The sequence below is a fragment of the Loxodonta africana genome, chromosome 1 (assembly GCF_030014295.1).
Source record: "Loxodonta africana isolate mLoxAfr1 chromosome 1, mLoxAfr1.hap2, whole genome shotgun sequence".
NCBI classification, from domain to species: Eukaryota; Metazoa; Chordata; class Mammalia; order Proboscidea; family Elephantidae; genus Loxodonta; species Loxodonta africana.
In genome coordinates this window covers 227,962,950-227,985,687 of record NC_087342.1, presented here as the reverse complement: position 1 = coordinate 227,985,687, position 22,738 = coordinate 227,962,950, and the positions used below count along the sequence as shown (strand labels likewise).

Genomic DNA, 22,738 nt, shown 5'->3' with positions numbered 1-22,738 from the left:
GAAGATGGTACAGAATGGCGCAGCATTTTGTTATGTGGTACATGGGGTCACCGTGAGTAAGAGCCGGCTCAACAGAAACTAACAACAACAGGGATGGGTAGGATCCATATCACCCTCTAGTTTGAAAGCAGAGGTGGAGAGGATTCCAGGGCAAGTTATAAGGTCACCAGTGGGAAGACTGAGACAAGGAAAACTGGGCTCTGTACAGGCAAAGGACATTAGTAATATGAATTTGCACAGGGTGGAAGGGCTTTAAGCCTCTTCAAACTGGTTCAGTCATGGTTGATGAAGTGAAACTGGAATGGACCTAAATTATTACAATTTGGGTGATCCAGAACCATAACCAGAATGGGAAAAGTTATGGTTCAAAGCCCTGGAACGGGAGACTCAGAAGAGGCATAGTGAGCCCTTTCAGGAGCCTGATGCATGAAACTGAATTACTGCCAGGACTGAGAAGAGCGATACACATTCAAAGCGGCTCAGTTGGCTGCCATCTTCGAGAAAGGGATTGCTATTTCCGACTCTGCTCAGGCAAGGGAGATTTGGTTACTATGCAACGCATGTGTTGCCCTTGTTTTCTAAGAGGGAGATTAGGTTTCTAGCAGGGCTTCAACCTATAATTTTTCCTGTTCCGGTTATCATTCTGGTTCACCTAAATTTTAAAAATTCAGGTCTGTTCTGGTTTAGCTTCCTTTGACATGACTGAACCGGGAAGAACCGGTTCGAAGCCCTGGGCAAGACGTGCGAAAGATCGAAGCGGAGGCAGGTGACAAATGAAGCAAAAACAAGAAATGGCCAAGGGCAGACAAGAAAGAATAAAGAACAGAACCAAAGGACTCTGTTCCTGAATAGAGCGTGCAGAACCAAAATTCAATCTCAGAAACACAGGTCACCAGAAGTTTCCAATCCAGGTAGAATGATGATGAGTTGAATTACACATAACGTTTGTATGTAGGGACCATGGAAAAATTGGCAGGTAAAAGTGGAGGAAAATCGCAGCATTTAAAGCGACTACTGCCCATTTTCTAGCTGCTGTTCCTTCTCCACTGTCACCTGCAATTGTTACTTGAGAAGCAGGCATGGTTACCAATGGGCAGGGCCTTTTAAAGGTTGCTAGTAACAAGGAAAACCGTAGCTTTTTATATTGATTTCTCATGTGCTTTAGAAGTTTATAAATAGCAGAATGCAGGGCCACTGTTAGCTCATAGCTGCGTCGAAAACGACATGGAATCAGGGTAGATTCAGACGGGGCCCACCTGCATCCCCCGCCCCCAGCTGACACTTCTCTCACACGGGGTCTGCAGGAATTGGCTTTTGCGGTAATGACAATGGCTGGCATCCCCGGCTCTGCATCGGGTCCTATTTCAAAGGTTTCCTGTGAACAAACTCATTTAATCCTCACAGTGAACCAGTGAGAGGGAACTATCATGATACCCGCTTCACAGATGGGGGAACTGAGGCAGAAGCCAAGCAGCAGCTTCCTCGAGCACTAGCAGAGCTAGGATTTGAACCCTGGAATCTGTCTCTTCCTGTGCGGCAGAAACACCTTGGGCCGGTTCTTTCCCTGATCCTTATTGAGGGACAGATGGCCCTCGGCTGACCCCCATCCCTGCTGGGAGTTGTGGGGGATGGGGACACTTGCTGTCATGAGCCAATGGTGCTCATTCTCAGACTGAGAAGGTACAGACATTCCCCAGTAGGTCTCGCTGGCCCAATGGCTAGGTGTTGAAAATATCCACGCCGTAATAAGATTAAGAAAGAGAACAACAACAACAAAAAAACCCAAACCCACTGCCTTCGACTTGATTCCGACTCATAGCGACCCTAAAGGACAGAGTAGAACCGTCGCATAGAGTTTCTAAGGAGTGCCTGGCGGATTTGAACTGCCGACCTCTTGGTTAGCAGCTGTAGCACTTAACCACTACACCACCAGGGTTTCCTAAGAAAGAGAAACCTCTCTTAAATGTATCAAAACCCACTGACTGACTTTTAAAGAGAGAAATCTGCCAACTCCACTGGGAGTCGATCTCCTAGCAGCTGGAAGTTTACTGGATCAGGGATGCGATTTGCCTGAGCAGCTCCCAGTGCCAACTTCTGTCTGCCCGCCCCCTGTAGACCGCGAGTCCCCCCGTGGGGGTGGGCAGATGGCTGTTAGCTTCCCACTGCCCCTAGCCCAAGAAGTAGCACACAGAAGTACTCACAAAAAGTGTATGGAATCGGAAAAGACTTTGAAGAAAGTTTACTTGCAGACCCTCTCCATCGGTTCTCCAAGCGACCCCTCAAGTGCTTGCTCTGGGCCTTTCTGTGCACCCCACCTGCACTCGGGACAGTAACAGTGGGGAAGGATAAGACCCCTGCCTGATGGGAACCAAGGTCTGCTTTCAGAGCAAGAATTAAAATGCAAACGGTTAGAGAACAAGGCAGGAAGGCTCCTTGGCAAGCGGGGAAGGCCGGCAGAGATGTGGAGACAGGGTTAGGCAGAATGGCTAGGCTACCTTGATATTGGAGAACCAGGAAGGCCTAGAGATCATGGAACCAAAGGTTTGTAACTTTTTAAGTTCCCACACTTTTCTCAGCAAAACGCACTTTTCTTCTATTTCAGGAGGTTTAAAGGCTTCCCTCCAGCTCCCATCTGTCAGTTTGTCTTGCTGTGGTGGTCTGAGTGTTGCTAATGATGCAGGAAGCTACGCCACCAGTAATTCAAACACCAGCAGGTGGACAGGTTTCAGTGGAGCTTCCACACTCAGACAGACTAGGAAGAAAGGTCTGGCAATCTACTTCTGAAAATTAGTCAATAAAAACCCTATGGTTCACAACAGAACCCTATGTTTCTGATATAGTGCTAGAAAATGAGCCCCCCTAGGTTTTTTTTAGGTAGAGGAATGACGAAGATGGTGCAGGACCAGGTACCGTTTTGTTCTCTTATACATACAAACAACAAAAGACTTCCCTTAGGCTCCTCCATGGATTTACACAGACCCCAAGTTAATATGTCCTGATTTATTCCGACCCCTTCATTTTTACACCTAGGAAGCTGAGGCCCAGAGAGGTTAAGCCACTTATACAGGTTGACACAGTGGATCATGGCAGAAAAGAACTACAGCCCTGGTCCCCAGATGTCTGGAATAGAACCCTTCCAAGTCCCCAAGCTATGGCCACAGCCTGGCGAGACATTTATGCCTCAGTGTCTCACCTGTGGGTTCATGGCAGCAAGGTTGAGGTTGCCTGTGAGGCCAAACCTTGTTAGTCAGTCCTACGGCCTCAGAGCCACTGCTGCGTGAACAGCCTATCTCTGCACACATCACAACCCACCTCTCCACCTTCCAGCACCCAGGCTGGGCACGGTACTTTTGGCCAAGTGCCATGCCAGATAATATTTTATCTTAAAATTTTTGTATGTTTGCATGTGTGTTTCGGGTGTGCTTCCTCCCTCAGTGGCCAGGACTCCCTGGATTCCAAAATGGGCAAAGTACACTGAAATCCAGGGGTCTATGGCAGTCAAGCTCCTTCCCAAGCGCTGCGTCTGTGAGTCAGTCTTAACACATTCGTATTCTGCTCCAAGCTCTCTCCTAGGAGACAGCTGGGTGTGAGACATCCTGATGCTTACAACGTAAGAAAAATATACGTTGTTGGCAACCATTTCTTTCTTTCTAAAAACGACGGTAACGTAGGTGCTGCTCACTTCCAGGATGTGCAGATGTCAGTGACCTCCTTCTTTGGGCTCTAGATGGAGTGACTGCAGCCAGATTTAATCTTTTAAGATATCTGTGTTCAGGAACTTGTCAGCACATCTTCCTCTTTAACTAGGTGAACCCGCAATCCCTGGACAGAGATGGAGAAGCACACAGACTTGTCACCTGGGCGCCCTGCACTGTCTAGGGTAGGGCTGCTGACTTCCTGCTGACAAGACATGACAGACACTTTCAAAGAGGAAAGTCACCCGAGGCCACCTAGACAGGATCATTTGACCATCATTTTTTCTGGCTCTAGGTCCCTGGCGGCGCATTTAAGTGTTCGGTTACTAACTTAAAAGGTTGGCGATTTGAACCCTCCCAGCAGCACTGTGAAAGAAAGGCCCAGTGACCTGCTTCTGTAAAGATTAAAAACTAGCAACCAAACAAACAAAAAACCCATTGCCACTGAGTCGATTCCAACTCACGGTGACTCCGTGTATTACAAAGTAGAACTGTGCTCCACAGGGGTTTTGGGCCATGACTTTTTATAGAAGATCACCAGGCCCTTCTTCCGTGATGCCGCTGGGTGGGTTCAAATCACCAACCTTTAGGTTAGCAATCAAGTGCAAACCATCTGAGCCACCTAGGGATCCTACTGAACAAAACCCTATGAAGCTTAGTTCTACTCTGTAACCATGGGGTCACCATAAGTCTAAATTGATCCAACAGCAAAGAGTTTGGTTTTTTGGGGGGTCATACATCCTTTTCTTCTACAGTTTTTTCCAGTAGGCAATACTGGGGTGTACTTGCCCCAAATTAGTCTAAGAAGCCACGATAATTCCAATCAAGATCCCAGCAAAAATTTTAAAATGGGATTTGACAAACGGGCTCTAAAATTCATCTGGAAGAGAAAATGTACCAGAACAGGCGAGGGCATTTTGGAAAAGAAACACTAGCGGGGGAGCTGAGGGTGGGGGTAGGAGAAAACTTTTCTAGTAAATGAAGCGCTGTGACCACAGCATTGGAACAGCAATGGAACAGAACAGAGTCCAGAGCAGCAATGGAACAGAACAGAGTCCAGAACAGACACGTGGGACATGGGATAGGGCAGGCATTGCAGATTAGTGGTGAAAGAGAGACCAGTGGTTCTCAAAGTGCGGCCGGTGCACCCTCATGGTTCCCAAGACCCTTTCGGGGGATCCTCCAGAGTAAAACTATTTTCATATCAATACCAAAACACGGTTTATCACATTAATGTCACTTGCATTCTCTGCTGATGTGTAGGGGCCACAGGGTGTGTGAGAAAGGTGTCTCTCTGACGCTGTCGGAAGGCAGGCTAGCGCTTTCTTGTGCTTTTGATGACATCGATTCACATTTGACACCGGACATGATAAATATCAATAGATATATTCTCCAGCAACAAAAGCTTTCTGAGGTCCTCAGTAATTTTTAGGCGTGTAAAAGGGTCCTGAGACCAAAAAGTGTGAGAACTGCTGGAGTACAACAGTAAGTGGTATTGGGACACTTCCCTAATCACTGGGGAGATAAAGTTGGAACTTTAGCTCACACCGTACACAAAAAATACATTACAGATAATTTACGAGCCAAGTTTGAGAAACAAAACATAAGGCGAGAAAGATTTTTTAAAAATTGCATAATTTGGGGGTAAGGATATAAAACACAACCCTGGAGCCATGTTTTAAACATTTTTTTTTTGTGTGTGTGTGTGTGTATATATATATAAACTTAAAAGTGAAAGACTGGGAGAAAATATTGGCAAAAGATATTAAAAGATTACTGTTGAGAATACATAAAGAACTCCTATAAATTAAAAGGAAAAGAAAACTCATTTAAAAAGCAGACAAAAAGCATGAATTGGCACCCTGTGATGAAGGCAAAAAAAAAAAAGCGGCCAACAAACAGGAAAAGATGTGCAACCTGTTGTTGTTGTTAGGTGCTGTCAAGTTGGTTCTGACTCATAGCGACTCTATGCACAACAGAACGAAACATTGCCCGGTCCTGCACCATCCTTAAAATCGTTGTTACGCTTGAGCTCATTGTTGCAGCCACTGTGTCAATCCACCGCATTGACAGTCTTCCTCTTTTCTGCTGACCCTGTACTCTGCCAAGCATGATGTCCTTCTCCAGGGACTGATCCCCCTGACAACATGTCTGAATTATGTAAGATGTGGTCTTGCCATGCTTGCTTCTAAGGAGCATTCTGGTTGTACTTCTTCTAAGACATATTTGTTTGTTCTTTTGGCAGTCCATGGTATATTCAATATTCCTCACCAACACCACAATTCAAAGGCGTCAATTCTTCTTTGGTCTTCCTTAGTCATTGTCCAGCTTTCACATGCATATGATGCGATTGAAAACACCATGGCTTGGGTCAGGCGCACCTCAGTCTTCAAGGTGACATCTTAGCTCTTCAACACTTTGAAGAGGTCCTTTGCAGCAGATTTACCCAATGCAATGCATCTTCTGATTTCTTCACTGCTGCTTCCATGGCTGTTGATTGTGGATCCAAGTAAAATGAAATCCTTGACAACTTCAATCTTTTCTCTGTTTATCATGATTTTTTGCTCATTGGTCCAGTTGTAAGGATTTTTGTTTATGTTGAGGTGTAATCCATACTGAAGGCTGTGGTCTTTGATCTCATCAGTAAGTGCTTCAAGTCCTTTTCACTTCCAGCAAGGAAGGTTGTGTCATCTGCATAACACAGGTTGTTAATGAGTCTTCCTCCAATCTTGATGCCTGATTTTTCTGCATATAGTCCAGCTTCTTGTATTATCTGCTCAGCATACAGATTGAAACAAAGAAGGATCAGTAGTTGGAAAATATGGCCTTGGTGATAGAAACAATGCTGGAGATCGAATGATAGAATTTTGCAAGACCAACAACTTCTTCACTGCAAATACCTTCTTTCACCAACACAAACGGCGACTATACACATGGACCTCGCCAGATGGAACACACAGAAATCAAACTGACTATATCTGTGGAAAGAGATGATGGAAAAGCTCAATATCATCAGTCAGAACGAGGCCGGGGCCGACTGTGGAACAGACTATCAATTGCTCATATGCAAGTTCAAGCTGAAACTGAAGAAAATCAGAGCAAGTCCACGAGAGCCAAAATATGACCTTGAGTATATCCCACCTGAATTCAGAGACCATCTGAAGAATAGATTTGACGCACTGAACGCTAGTGACTGAAGACCTGACAAGTTGTGGAATGAGATCAAGGATATCATACATGAAGAAAGCAAGAGGTCACTGAAAAGACAGGAAAGAAAAGACTGAGATGGATGTCAGAGGAGACTCTGAAACTTGCTCTTGAACACTGAGCAGCTAAAGCAAAAGGAAGAACTGATGAAATAAGAGCAACCTGGTTATTACCCAGAAAATGGAAATTCAAAAAATGAAATGTTCCTCCCCATCTAGCTGGCAAAAAGACAAGACTGACAATGCCTAGTGTTGGAGACATGGGAAAATAAACTGGTATAATCTCTTTAGAGGACAATTTGACATGTTGATCAATATTTAAAATGGGCTTAACATTCAACTCAGTGAAGCCATATCTCCTTGCCAATCCTCGAGAAATACTACCATTTGTGCACAAAGTGATACCTACAAGAAAATTCACTTTCTCATTTTCTGAGCAGTAAAAAATTAAAAAAATCTAAATATTCATCAATAGGAGAAGAGTTAAACTATGGTTCAGCTATACTCTGGAGTTCTATGAAACATTTCTACAAAGAATGAGGTAGCTCTATATATTGACAACCTACGATACAACCTACAATATGCAGATGGCACAACCTTGGTTGCTGAAAGTGAAGAGGATTTGAAGCATTTACTGATGAAGATGAAAAGCCACAGCTTTCAATATGGATTATACCTGAACATAAAAAAAAAAAAAATTATGTTCAGGTATAAGCCATATTGAACATAAAGAAAACAAAAATTGGTGTAACTGGACCAATAAGCAACATCATGATAAAAGGAGAAAAGATTGAAGTTGTCAAGGATTTCATTTTACTTGGATCCACAATCAATACTCATGGACGCAGCAGTGAAGAAATCAAAAGACGCATTGCACTGGGTAAATCTGCGGCAAAGGACCTCTTCAAAGTGTTGAAAAGCGAGGATGTCACTTTGAAGACTAAGGCGCGCCTGACCCAAGCCACGGTATTTTCAATCGCATCATATGCCTGTGAAAGCTGGACAATGAATAAGGAAGACCTGGGAAGAATTGATGCCTTTGAACTACAGTGTTGGTGAAGAATACTGAATATACCATGGACTGCCAAAAAAACGAACAAATCTATCTTGGAAGAAGTACAGCTGGAATGCTCCTTGAAAGCAAGGATAGTGAGGCTTCATCTTACATACTTTGGACATGTTATCAGGAGGGACCAGTCCCTGGAGAAGAACACCATGCTTGGTGGAGGGTCAGTGAAAAAGAGGAAGACCCTCAATGAGATGGACTGACACAGTGGCTGCAGCAATGGGCTCAAGCATAGCAACAACTGTGAAGATGGCAAGGACTGGACAGTGTTTCATACTGTTGTACGTAGGGTTGCTATGGGTCAGAACCAACGGCGTCTAACAACAACATATACTGACATGGAAATACCTCCAGGAAATATTTAAAAATCAAATTGTGGAATGATACATTCAGTAGGATCCTTTGTAGGTACCGACGATCCCCCAATCACGTATTTGTAGATGTGTACGTATGTACAAATAACATTAACGTCACTCTCATTCCCTCCTGTTGTAAAGGAAGACCCTCAATGAGACGGACTGACACAGGGGTTGCAACAACAGGCTCAAACATACCTACTACTCTGAGGACGGTGCAGGACTGGTAAGCATTTTGTTCTGTTGTATATGGGGTTGCTATGAGTTGGAACTGATTCAACGGCACCTACTAACAACAACATATGCACACTTATGTATTCAAAGTCTTAGAAGGCCATCTGGAAGGGCGCACAGACTGTCCATAAGGACTATCATGAAATCATGGAGGCAGCGTAAAGGGCAACTCCTCCTTTTTGACCTTTACATTTCTGGCAATTTGAAATTTTTTCACAATGACAGTATGTTCTTGTATCACTTGGGGGATTTTAAAAACCAAACAACACCCCCCCTCCCAATCTAATCTTAGGAGATACAATCAGGTGCTCATTTTCCATAAGACTTCCTCAGCCAGAATGGCTGGGGTAGTGGGAGAACCTAGCTCTGGATCTTCTGGGTGGAGGGAGGGCTGGCCGTTAGGAGAACCAGCCTCTAGTCCTGGCGACAGTGCGGAGCATAAACCGGGGAGGTCACGTACCCTGTCAGGGGAAGGCCAGTTGTAAGCAGAGGTAACAGCTCCTGTCCTACTGATTTTCCGGGGTTCTTCTGAGGATCGACACGTATCAGGATGGAAGAGCCCTGAAGCCGAGCGTCAGTGGAGACCTGACTGCCTTGGCCATTTTTCCAACCTGCTTTATGATGCACTTCCTTTCTGTGAGTGCTCTGCCAACTCCAGCCATCTCCAAATTCCATTCAAACAGAACGGCTCACATTAGGCCATCCCTGCCTTTCCAATGGATGTGCCTTGCGATAAAAGCAAATGGGGGATAAAAAGGGCTTTCTGTCAAAAGCCTCCACTAACATAGAATCAATTACCCTTTGATTCACCAACCACTGGAAACCCTTTCATTTTGGGAGAGGTGCACAATAAGTCGTGATGAGAAATGACTGTGATCCTTTTAATTGGCTGCTAATGTGGAGTTACACCAGAATGACTGTTTATCGGCAGGGCTTCCCCAACAGAGTCTTCCTCTGGTGCCGCTGATGACCCTGGGGCATTTCTGCGCATGTTCCCCAAGCCTGTGCCAGCTTCCAGCCGAGAAGTGGCCAAGGCTGCACGGCCACGTGGATGCCCTGATGCATCACTCCCTGACAAGTGACCGACCAGTAATGCTCCCTCGAGTTGTAATACTGTCATTGCCAAGCATGTAATTTTTTCCTCTCTTTCTATATTATATGCAAGTAATTGGGACCAAAAATCAAACCAGTTGCAAAGAGGATCCTAAAGCTACTCAAGGCCCATGTGGAGGCTCACACATGTATGATATTTTAGATGCTTTTCTTAAATATATTTCAAATGGAATGCATTACACCCCCGAACTAGTGTGGGCTCTCCCTTTTTCCCGCTGTGCCTGTCACCCCCCCCTCAGAGTTGGTCTGGCTCCGCCTCAGCTCTCCCGCCTGCATGCGGGACTCCCCCGGCCCGGCTGCCCACGGGCACCACTTTTGGATCCTCCTCTGCTTGCTGCCCTCATCTCCTCAGGACTTCACTGCGCTCTGCTCCCTGCTGTAAGCTGAATATTCTACAAACCCTGCTCCGATGATGTCATTCACGGGCCAAAAGCCCTACCGGCTCCCCAGAGCCCAGGAAAGCAGGCGGCGCAACTCCGAGCCCAATTCCTCCAGCCACAGCTCGTCCTGGGAGCAGTACTTCCTGAGCACCTCACCCCACAGCCCCCACCCCTCAGTGTTTAGCTGTCGCAGCACTGACCTCTTTTTCCACAGCACCTGAGTTTGTAAGTGCATATAAAAAAAAAAAAAATTTTTTTTTTTTTTTATGTGCACTCATGCGATTAAGGGCAGACCCCCTGTTGACGTCTCGCCTTCCATGAGGGAGGCCTGGGTTTGACTCTTGGCCAATGCACCTCATGTGCGGCCACAGACCCTTTGTCACTGGAGGCTTGTGTGTTGCTGTGATGCTAAGCAGGTCTCAGCAGAGCTTCCAGATTAAGACAGACTAGGAAGAAAGGCCCGGCAATCTCTTTCCAAAAATCAGCCAATGAAAACCCTATGGATCACAATGGCTGGATCTGCAACTGATCATGGGGATGTCACAGGACCTTTGTGGCCCTGCATTTTGTTCCCCTGGGGCTGACTGGAGGGTTGACTTGGAGCATGGCTGTGCTCCGGGTGCCTGGCACACTTGCTGCCTTTGTGGCCGAATGGACTCCCAGTCCTGGGCTAGCCCATCAGACTGCCTGCTCTTCCCTGCACACCCTGTGTGCCCCTGTGACCCTGGCTCAGCTGGTCACTCTGGGATCTTTCCCCAACACTTCTCCCATTAAAAAGCCACCTGTCTCTCAAAGCCTGGTGCAAATGTCACCTTTGAATCCTAAATGCCCACAGGATATGTGTCTCCCTTCTTTGACTCTGCACCCCCCAGGTGCACCTCATGTCTTTTTATGGCATTTAAAACATATTCTGCCTTAAAAAAACTCACAGTTACAGCCAGTCCCTGGCCTCAGCAGACATTGCTTAGAGAGAGGGAGGGATCTCACATTTGTGTCTTACTTCATCGCTGTCCTGCACTGCACTCTGCCCCTTCCCACTGAATGTAATCTGACGGTCGGGGAGGACTGCTCTGGATTTTGTAACCCCAGCAGGTTTTGCACACAGTGGGTGTTTTATAAGTATATATATATATTTTTTTTAACAGGAAATAGATAACCATTGGAGCTCCTTGGTTCAAAACTGCCTGGTCTTTTTGAAGAAAACGGTCCCTTTCCCCAAGGCTGGCCAGGGAGTTCTTGAAAGCCTATAGTACAGGGCAGCTACCCCACTTATCACAGGCCCCCAAAAGGCCCCCACCCCACTGCCTCTCTGACCCAAGGAGGAAAGGGAGGACATGGTCACAGGCTGCAGGAGAAGAGACAGTGGGCCGTGGGAAGGAAAGAAGAAGAGGAGGAAGTGAGGAGGACTGGCCACAGGCGATGAGGCCGGAGTGCTCCCTCCAGGTGTGCCCAGCATCCAGCCCTCACCAATTGGGAAGGGCCTGCTGAGCACCTGTGAGTGAGCCAGGGCATTTGCATCATCCCCTCCGTCCTTCCCTCCATTCGTCCTCCTCCTGCTTAGCCTGTCTTCTTTTCCCTCTGTTCCTCTCTTCTTTTACCAGGCTTGGCTCTGGTACTAGACACCCTCCACTCTAGGCTTACTTACAGGATGAGCTGGGTGAGTCTCTCATCCTAAAGTCCTGCTGTTGGGTTTTACGTGAACTTGAGGAAGAGTTTTCCATCATTCACGTCTATATTTCTGCAAACGTGTCTTGGTTGGTTGTCAATCAGCCATTGTTTCTAATCTCTCTCCCTTCACCGATGATACTGATGGGACATTTTGCAGAGCAAATCTGCTGGGAGAACCCTTTGTCTGGGCCCCATTTCTCATCAAAATATTCTGACATCATGGTCAAGGGATCAGATCTGAGGCCACTGAGAATTCTTAAACACAGCCATCTTCTGGCCGGAGGAGATTCTGCAGAGGTTAAGTGCCAAGGTGACATTAGGCTTCATGTTCATGGTCAAGCCCTGTGCTCAGGTAATTCAGCCGGAAAACCACTTGTAGTTTTAAGAACTCAGCATTTTACAGATTCTTGTTTGGGACAGACTGCAGGTCAGGAGGGGATGAGTTTGGTGGCACTGCCATAAATCGAAGGGCAGCTTTCACGGGTGTGCAGTGTGTGCGTCATAAGCCAGTCTCAGCCACCATAAATCAGGCACTCCAAAGAGACTCCCACTGGTCTCAACCAGCCTGGAGCAAAAGAGAATGAAGAACACCAAAGACACAAGGAAAATATGGCCCAATGGACAGAAAGGGCCACATAAGCCAGAGACTCCATCAGCCTGAAGCCAGAAGAACTAGATGGTGCCTGGTTATAAGTGATGACTGCCATGACAGGGAACACAACAGAGAACCCCTCGTAGACCAGGAGAAAAGTGGGATAAAGACCTCAAATTCTCATAAAAAGACCCGACTTAATGGTCTGAGTGAGACTGGAGGGACTCCAGAGGTCATGGTCCCTGGGCTCTCTGTTGGCCCAAAACTAAAACCATTTCCAAAGCCAACGCTTCAGACAAAGACTAGACTGTAAGACATAAAATGATACTGGTGAGGGGTGTGTTTCTTGGCTCAAGTAGACACATGAGACTATGTGGGCAGCTCCTGCCTGGAGGAGGGATGAGAAGGCAGAGGTGGAGAGAAGCTGGCTGAATGGACACGGGAAATACAGGGTGGAGAGGAGGAGTGTGCTGTCACATTGTACGGAGAGCAACTAGGGTCACATAGCAATGTGTGTATAAGATTTTGTATGAGAAACTCACTTGAATTGTAAACTTTCACTCAAAGCACAATTAAAAAACAGCAACAACACCAAAGGAGACTTCCGAACTCTCCGTGTCTCTGCAGTGGAAGGGAGCTTACGGGAGTTGAGTTTGTTGCTGCTGTTAGCTGCCGTTGAGTCGGCTCCGATTCACGACGACATTATGCGTAACAGAATGAAACACAGCCCGGACCTGGTATTGAGTGTGGCCCCAGTCTAACGGCAGCACCTCCTACCACGCTGACAAGCAGGACCCATCCTCTTTCTGAGCACCCCAGTCACTGTGACTGTGTTGCTCCTCCAGGCCAGGCCATTTCTGAGCAGCTCCACACTCTTCCTCAAGGAGCTGAAAGCTGTCCCTCGTAAGCTTCCATTCAGCCATCCCCATGCCACCTCCAAAGCCACACAGGTGCCTGGAGGAAAGGGAGGTGCCACTGACAGTGAACAGGTATGGAGACAGGACCCAGCTTCGCTTGCCACACTGGCCTGGGATAACCAGCACTGTATAACACATCCCAGCCCAGTGGCACCTAAGATACAGTTTTTCTTCTGGAATTCAAGTTTACGATAACTCATCGGAACCCAATGCTTCTTAATCCATTCACCGAAGGAGAAGTTCTTCTCGAAAACACGCATTTCAAACAGAAAAAACGACTTCACAACAGACAGCCTTAGGGAGCCACACCGCTCATTCCGGTGGTGGAGGGGGGAAGTTAGTGGCACACATAAAAAATGTGTACATGCTTTGTAATTACAACACACAGACACACACACAGACACACACACACACGCAGCACCCTACTTTTGATATGGAGATTTCTGATATTCCCAAAGTTCCCCACTACTTCCAAAAACAATAAAGACCCAGTGTGGTGGCACCGCCCAGACTGCTGTTGTTCACCTCTCTGCCTGTCTCCTCACTCCTGGGAACGGACAGCTTTGCCCTCAGAATCTTTCCTGAACTTTCTCTCAGCTCTCTGATTTCTCCAGGAGAGAAATGGGTGGTTGCGTCCAAGGGGTCTTTTCTTTGGCTGGGGCAGTGGCCCGGGGGTATTTCGGCCTCAGCTGCAGGTTGCCTTGCTTCCAGGCCAGAGCCCTGCATAGCAGCAGTTCAAACGAGGTGACTAAACCAGCACACTGGCAACCTTCCCTGACCACTGGGAAGAGCTGGCTGTTTCAACAAGGGCCTCATGGGATGTCTTATTATCATTTTCATCCTGAACTCTGGGAGAACACACACACACACATGTCTATATACATATGTAAGCACATATATATACAGACACACACGTATGTAAGGATATACATACACACACGTATGTGCATGCATGTGAGTGTATTTTTAATCACCAGCGCTTGTCGTCCACCCTCCCTGTCTAGCTTTAACAGAAAAGGCAGAAAAGGGAAGCGAGGACAGACACAGGCTCGGAAGGGGCCTGGCCTGCAGATGGGCCTTGCAGGTTGATGGGCTTAGGCAGAAATCCTCTAAACCCACTGCACTTGAGTCTGATGCTCATACCCCCACCTGAAGGCTTGTGTGGTGGGCAGAATAATGAGCCCCAAAGATGTCCACGCCCTACCCTCTGGCCCCTGTGAATACACGGCCTCACACGGCAAAAGGGATTTGTAGACGTAATTAAGGTTATAGACCTTGAGATGGGAGATGATTCTGGATTATCCAGGTGGGCCAATGCCATCACTGAGTCTTTAAAAGTGGGGAACCTTCTGGTGGAGTCAGGGAGAGTGGAGGAAGGAGAAGCAAGAGAGATTCAAACCTGAGAGGGGCTTGATGCTCATCGCTGGCTTTGAAGATGAAAGGCATATGAGTCAGGGAGCCTCAAGCAGCTGAGAACACCCCAGCCCAACAACCCCAGCCCATAGCCAGCAAGGCAACGAGGACCTACATCCCTTGGAACAGAATTCAGCCCAAACCTGAACAAGCCTGGAAGAGGATTCTCCCCTAGAGCCTTCAGGTAAGGTCCTAGGCCACCAACACCTTGGTCCTGGCTTTGTGGGACCTGGAGCAGAGAAACCACCTGAGCCTGCTGGGCTTTGACTGACAGAACAGTGTGATCATACATGTGCGTTACTTTAAGCCACTAAGTTTGTGGTTGGAGCCTGGTGGCTCAGTGGTTAAGAGCTCGGTTGCTAAGCAAAAGGTTGGCAGTTCAAATCCACCAGGCGCTCCTTAGAAACCCTATGGGGCAGGTCTAGTCTGACCTATAGGGTCGCTATGAGTCCGAACCGACTTGACAGTAACGGATAAGTTTGTGGTTGTTACAACAGCAACGGGAAGCTAATGCAGCTGGGCACACGCCGGAGTGAGCTGCCTCCAAAAGGCCTTGGTCTGGAGGCCCTGGGTGGGTGGGGCATCTGTAGGCACCAGGTATCCACCGTGCAGGTGGGGTGGACTGGGGACATGTGGCCCCTGAGCCCGTGAGCGGGTGGAGGAGATGCTGGGGAACGTTAGCAAGGGCGCGGAGAATCTGCCTATTGATGACAAGGGCCAGCACCCAGATGTGTCAATACTATTTGGAAAGGCGGTGACTGAGGTTTTTATGAGTTTTCAAAAACTGGGCCAGAGGGAAAACTCCTTACCTGGGAATGATTTTTTTAAAATATACTAAAATTTGCTCTGGACTAAATAAATAGAAGCATTTCTCTTCTTTCCTCCCCTTTCCACATGAGTAGTTTCTCTAGCAAAATCAGCAGGCTACATAGAATACGCTGCCAGTCTACTTCTTTAAATGGGCAACTTTGTCTATTCACCCTACTGGGGAACACAGTGTTGATGGCTACGCAGACTACCAGACAGCTAAACCACGAGAACGAGCAGACAGGGTGTTCTAAGGGAAGGAACACAAGGCTGACGGCTAGGCAGACTATCAGCACAGCTAAACCATGACAACGGGCAGACAGGGTGTTCTAAGCTTAGGAAGGTCCTGGAAGAGGCCGCCTGTCACATACACTGTCCAAAAAGCAACATCTCTGAAACCACCCCTGCCAGGCGTTTAGGCAACGCTTTGGAGTCAGGTGCTCTCACACACGTCCCACAGAATTGGTTTTGTCAGCGTATCACTGTCAAGTACGGAGTGGTTGGCTATTGTGGATCAAAAAATTGAGACACAAAAAGGGTTAAGCACTGGCCCTGGACCTCATAATTAATCATGGTGGAACAGGCCTAAGAAGACTACCCCAGGCCAGGACTTACCAGCTGGTCCTTCCTTGAGAACCCCTCTGGGGTTAGGACATTGTTAGATCCAAGACCCAGGAGGTCTGGAGTGAGGTATCACGAAGGCCGGCAGCCTCTGAACCAACTACCACACAGCTTCTCCTGCCCCGGTGCAAGGGCTGTGCCTGACAGTGACGCCCAGGGGAGACGCCCAGAGCAGCAGATGTCCTCAGGCCCCAGGGATGCAAGGCAGCTGAAATCACCCAGCTTGGAGGAAGCCTTTGTCATCAGCCTCCAGAGGCTCATGGCCATTGGCGCCTGCTGTCTGAGGGCTGGGCGGCCTCCAGCACAGGGCACACAGATGCCAGGGACAGAGGAGGGGGAGGCAGCCTCCATGCTACATCTTTTCAGCTTCAGAAAACATTCCAGTTGGCCACCCAGAACACAAGTTGGGTTCTGAGGTATATTTATAAAACTTAATATGACCAGCATGTTTTCATGATGCAACCAATTTCCTGAAAGGATTAGACAAGACTTTCTTCAGAAAAAAAAAAAAAAAAAGACAAGTCTTGGCCATAAGATGATGCCAAATTAAATTCCTGGAAAATTACAGAGAGGCAATGGGGCTGGGAGGGTGACACCCAGGAAGGTCGGGGAGGAGGGACTACGGGGGGCAGAGGCATTTCCCACCAGCCTTTCTTAGCAGCCACAGATGAGAATTCATTCCTATGGCACCTTTCCCTTCTAGCTAACTCTAGCTTCCCTTCGCATTAATAGAAGACAAGATGTACCCACAGAATTCATTCTTCCAGTCCCCTTTGTACTTCTCCCATACGGCCCCTGCCCTCTTCCACAATACAGATTTGTGTGAAAAAGATATTAGCAGACCACAGAATCTGTGGACTCCTTGGGTGGTGCGAACGGTTAAGCCCTTGAACTAGCTGAAAGGTTGGTGGTTTGAACCCACCCAGAGGTGCCTTGGAAAAAAGACCTGGCAATCTACTCTCAAAAAACCAGCCACTGAAAACCCTACAGTGCCCAGTTCTACTCTGACACAATGAGGTCACCAGGAACCGCGATTGACTAGATGGCAGCTAACACCAACAACTTAGAATCTGCACAATGAGGTCACCAGGAACCACGATCGACCAGATGGCAGCTAACACCAACAACTTAGAATCTGCACACTGAGGTCACCAGGAACCACGATCGACCAGATGGCAGCGAACACCAACAACTTAGAATCTGACACAACGAGGTCACCAGGAACCACGATCGACTAGATGGCAGCGAACACCAACAACTTAGAATCTGACACAATGAGGTCACCAGGAACCACGATCGACTAGATGGCAGCTAACACCAACAACTTAGAATCTGCACAATGAGGTCACCAGGAACCACGATCGACTAGATGGCAGCTAACACCAACAACTTAGAATCTGACACAATGAGGTCACCAGGAACCACGATCGACTAGATGGCAGCGAACACCAACAACTTAGAATCTGACACAATGAGGTCACCAGGAACCATGATCGACTAGATGGCAGCTCACACCAACAACTTAGAATCTGCACAATGAGGTCACCAGGAACCACGATCGACTAGATGGCAGCGAACACCAACAACTTAGAATCTGCACAATGAGGTCACCAGGAAGCACGATCGACCAGATGGCAGCTAACACCAACAACTTAGAATCTGCACACTGAGGTCACCAGGAACCACGATCGACTAGATGGCAGCTAACACCAACAACTTAGAATCTGCACAATGAGGTCACCAGGAACCACGATCGACTAGATGGCAGCTAACACCAACAACTTAGAATCTGCACAATGAGGTCACCAGGAAGCACGATCGACCAGATGGCAGCTAACACCAACAACTTAGAATCTGCACACTGAGGTCACCAGGAACCACGATCGACCAGATGGCAGCTAACACCAACAACTTAGAATCTGACACAACGAGGTCACCAGGAACCACGATCGACTAGATGGCAGCGAACACCAACAACTTAGAATCTGACACAACGAGGTCACCAGGAACCACGATCGACTAGATGGCAGCGAACACCAACAACTTAGAATCTGACACAATGAGGTCACCAGGAACCACGATCGACTAGATGGCAGCTAACACCAACAACTTAGAATCTGACACAACGAGGTCACCAGGAACCACGATCGACTAGATGGCAGCGAACACCAACAACTTAGAATCTGCACAATGAGGTCACCAGGAAGCACGATCGACCAGATGGCAGCTAACACCAACAACTTAGAATCTGCACACTGAGGTCACCAGGAACCACGATCGACTAGATGGCAGCTAACACCAACAACTTAGAATCTGCACAATGAGGTCACCAGGAACCACGATCGACTAGATGGCAGCTAACACCAACAACTTAGAATCTGCACAATGAGGTCACCAGGAAGCACGATCGACTAGATGGCAGCTAACACCAACAACTTAGAATCTGACACAATGAGGTCACCAGGAACCACGATCGACTAGATGGCAGCGAACACCAACAACTTAGAATCTGACACAATGAGGTCACCAGGAACCACGATCGACTAGATGGAGGCTAACACCAACAACTTAGAATCTGACACAAGGAGGTCACCAGGAACCACGATCGACTAGATGGCAGCGAACACCAACAACTTAGAATCTGACACAATGAGGTCACCAGGAACCACGATCGACTAGATGGAGGCTAACACCAACAACTTAGAATCTGCACAATGAGGTCACCAGGAAGCACGATCGACTAGATGGCAGCTAACACCAACAACTTAGAATCTGCACAATGAGGTCACCAGGAACCACAATCGACTAGATGGCAGCTAACACCAACAACTTAGAATCTGCACTCTTCAACACCAGTCTATGCTGCCCATAAACACACAGGTACCAGGACGGTACCCTGCACATACATACCGATGGGTAAGTAGGTACCTGCATATATGCATACCCATTGCTGTTGAGTCAGTTCTCACTCACAGCAGCCCTATGGGACACAGCAGAACTGCCGCATAGGGTTTCCAAGCCTGTCATCTTTATGAAGCACAGTGCCACATCTTTCTCCCGTAGAGTGCGGCTGGTGGGTTCCAATCACAGATCTTCCAGTTAGCAGCCAAGAGTTTAACCACTGAGCCACCAGGGCTCCTACATATACGTACCTATATGTGGATAGATAGGTAGGGCCAAATTTATTTTTAAACCTATGTATTCCATACCCTACCCCACACTGGCTCCCAGAAACCATGGGCTTGGTTTATTAATAAGTGCATAATATATACATCTTATTAAAGTTCTTCATTGTTTAAAAATTCTTTACCACAGATGAGAATTACTCCTCGGAGCAACGTGGACTTCGAGTCCAGTCTACCTGACATGAAGAACAAGAGCTGGATCACAGACCCCAGTGGAACTGGGTCAGTGGGTCCAGCTGGCTGACTCTACAGCAGTTAGAGGAAAAGCTGGGGTGGTGGGGGGTGATGAAGGGGTGGGAGTCCTTAAGTACTTAAGGCATGAATGTTTTCCTTTCAAGAAGTTCAAAATACAATGGCCATGCCCATATATATTGTTTAAGAGAATGGGAAAAAGTCCTCATTAGCCCAAATGACCTGAGATTGAGTCGCCTTTAGTCCCTAGCTGGAAATAACAGAGGTTATACGAACACACAAAGGAAGTCCCAACTGCAACCCCTGACAGAACCCACACAGAGGGGTCAGCTGAGTTCCCACCTGGTGAGTGCAGACCAAGAAGAGAACATGGCAGCCCATAAACATTCCACATGGAACTCCTGCTGATCAAAATGACATCAGACAGTACTCACAGCCACAACCACAACCAAAAACCAGTTGCCGTGGAGTCAATTCAGTTCCTACTTGTGGGAACCCCATGTGTTTCAGAGTCGAACTGCGCTCCACGGGGTTTTCAATCGTTGGTGTTTCTCAAGTAGAAAGCCAGGCCTTTCTTCTGAGGTGCCTCTGGGTTGACCTGAACAGCCAACCTTCTGGTTAGTAGCCTAGCAATTAACCACTTTTACCACCCCTGGGTTCCTCTCATAGCTGTACTTCTCCCCAAACCAACCTGACTTCACACAAATCAGTGCTGGGTTCTTGGGGCGGGGGGGCGGGGGGGCGGCGGGGAGAGAACTCATACTTGAGTTTTGAGCTAAAGAGCACTTCAACTTAAACAAAACAAAATGAGCCACATAGCAGGGCTCAAGTATTCAGACGCTGTTACTCATACAAGTGAATACTAGGGAGCCCTCTGGATGCTTTACAGAACTCAAAAGAGTATGATTTATGAGGAGAAAAGCCCAGGGAGGTGAGGAGGTCAGAGAGCGAAGGGAGGAGACAGCACTGAGACACTCAGCATGTGACCCTGGCGAACACAGCACCCCCAGAAAGGATATCTTGCAGGACTGTCCTTTAGAGCATTTAGGAATCCTGTTTGTTGCGAACCTGTGGGAATGAAACGGAAATTTAGTATTCGAACATTCACCTCCAGAATCAACAGCGTGCGTGCTGAAAGCGCCCTCATCTACACAAAGACAATAGGTGTCTAAAGATCAATTAAATAACCATATTTTGTAAATGCTACGGCACCCAGTTGACTGGTCGGAGATTGGGACTCCACACAAGTTATTTCAACAAGAAAATGCAGATTCATAATTAGGCCCAACATCTGCAGGATATGTTTTCAATAAAGGCAGATGAGTGTCTGCATACTTTCCCATGAATTATCGTTCTGATTACCCCTTTGTTTTCCTCGTTTTAATAGGAAAACAAAACACTGGATGCTATTTTTCCCCCACTCCCCCTCTTTCATGAAAGACTGTTTTCCCAAAGTTTGTTAACTTTTGACCCTGGCAGTGCTATGAACGCTACACAGAAAAGGCTTCTTTCTGTGCTCCCAGAGTAAGCAAGCTCCTCTTGGGCCGACGTCATTTTAACACAAGCTCTCTGGGCAAGAAAACATTTCTGCAGGGGTTTGGGTAAAAATGCGTCTGACAAGAAGAGGCTTGCATTTTGTGTGTTGGTGTTATGCTTTTTAGAAGTGAGAGCCAGTACGGAGGACTCTTAAAGGTGCCATCGTGGGAGCATCCCACATGTCCCTGCTGTGCTGTGAGGCTGGCCTGCTCCAGGGGACAGGCACCGCCCTTGTTCAGCAACTCAACGCACAAGGAGCACGTAGAGCGCGATGGCTCTGCTGCACCTCCGCGGTGTGGTATTGTTGGTTTGGCTGCAACGTGGGAGCCACCAGCCGGGTCCCAGGCCCTCCATGTTAACTGACACAGGGGCAGACTATAAGGTTGGCTCCATTTCCCCCTTGAGTTCCCCTGTCCGTCTGTGCCCACATCCACCACCGAGGCACACAGACTTGCCCTGGGGTGGGATGAAGCTCCGGGAGGTGACGGCAAAGGAACCCTGCGGAAAACGAATAAGGGGAGGCACGTGTTCAAAGTTCTCTCCCGTCCCTGCCAGGCCAGGGGGGCAAAACCAGTGAGCACATGGGCTGAGCTCTGAGAGGCAAAACTGGACACTAAAGAAATGTTTTCTTCCCTACCGGACCCAAACTGCATTGCTTTCTTCAACTCTCCTTCCTCTACAAGAAAATTCAGACTTCTTCCCAGGAGAGCTTGGCGGCTAACTAAAAGGTCATCAGTTTGAATCTACCAGCTGCTCCTTGGAAACCCTACAGGGCAGTTCTACTCTGTCCTACAGGGCCGCTATGAGTGGAAATCGACTTGAAGGCAACAGGTTTGGGGGTTTGGGGGTATCTTTAAAGTAACTGAATTCTCTCCCCAGGCTCTCCTCCTTGTCATACCTTCCCCACTCAGAGCCGTTACCCGGCAGGGAGAACCCAGGTAACCATTCTCCAGGTGTTCTCAAACAGCTCTGGCCTTGGCTGGTATTTTCTGAATCTCAGGGGGATGAGAGGAACCATGTAAAAACCTCTGCCAAATCCAGCGGGGATGGTCAGGTTGTCTTATGCGGACAGAACAAGCCCAGTGGGGATGGTGGGGTTGTCTTATGGGGACAGAGCAAGCCCAGTGGGGATGGTGGGGTTGTCTTATGGGGACAGAACAAGCCCAGTGGGGATGGTGAGGTTGTCTTATGGGGACAGAACAAGAGGAAAGGAAAATCTTTATTTGCTTTCGTTTGAAATATTCAAATATCTGCATATGTCAAAATATTCAAAATTTTCTGTCCAAAATGTAACTTGCAGGCAGATAAATTCTTAACACTTTTTTTGGAAGAAGCCTGGATTAACACTATGTAAGTACAGACATCTAGGGACTATGCTGGAGCCAGGGTAAGCGACACCTCAGGGAAGATGAAGGTACAATGTACATCACAACCCAGCGGAGGTGGCCAGGCAGGCTCCCAGGTGTGAGTGTGCGTGTCCCTAGTGTTTGTGTCCATGACTGAGCAGGTGCAAGTGGGCCCAGGACTTCCAGAACGTACTGACAAGGCCGTAAACACAGTGAGGTCATACATAAGAAAGCATTTGGAAACAGTTAAAGGTGATATAAAGATGTAATATGTTGTTGTTGTTAGTTGCCACGGAGTCAATTCTGACTCATGGTGACCCTGTGTGTGTACACCAATTTTTAATACCCACAGGTACGTAGGAGTATCAGCACTTATTCTTCTTTAGTTGTGAAAAATAATTGCTTCTTTGA

At 47.6% G+C, this 22,738-nt stretch overlaps 1 protein-coding gene across 2 annotated transcripts in view; it reads right to left on the bottom strand.

The window, feature by feature from the left end:
- Window positions 1-22,738, bottom strand: part of ZDHHC14 (zinc finger DHHC-type palmitoyltransferase 14) — a 350,736-nt gene that overhangs the window by 37,136 nt on the left and 290,862 nt on the right. For both annotated transcript variants that reach the window (XM_064292695.1, XM_064292699.1), the window contains exon 5: window positions 20,465-20,513. In XM_064292695.1, coding sequence (XP_064148765.1) covers window positions 20,465-20,513 — 49 coding nt within the window. The remainder of the gene's footprint in view (window positions 1-20,464; window positions 20,514-22,738) is intronic.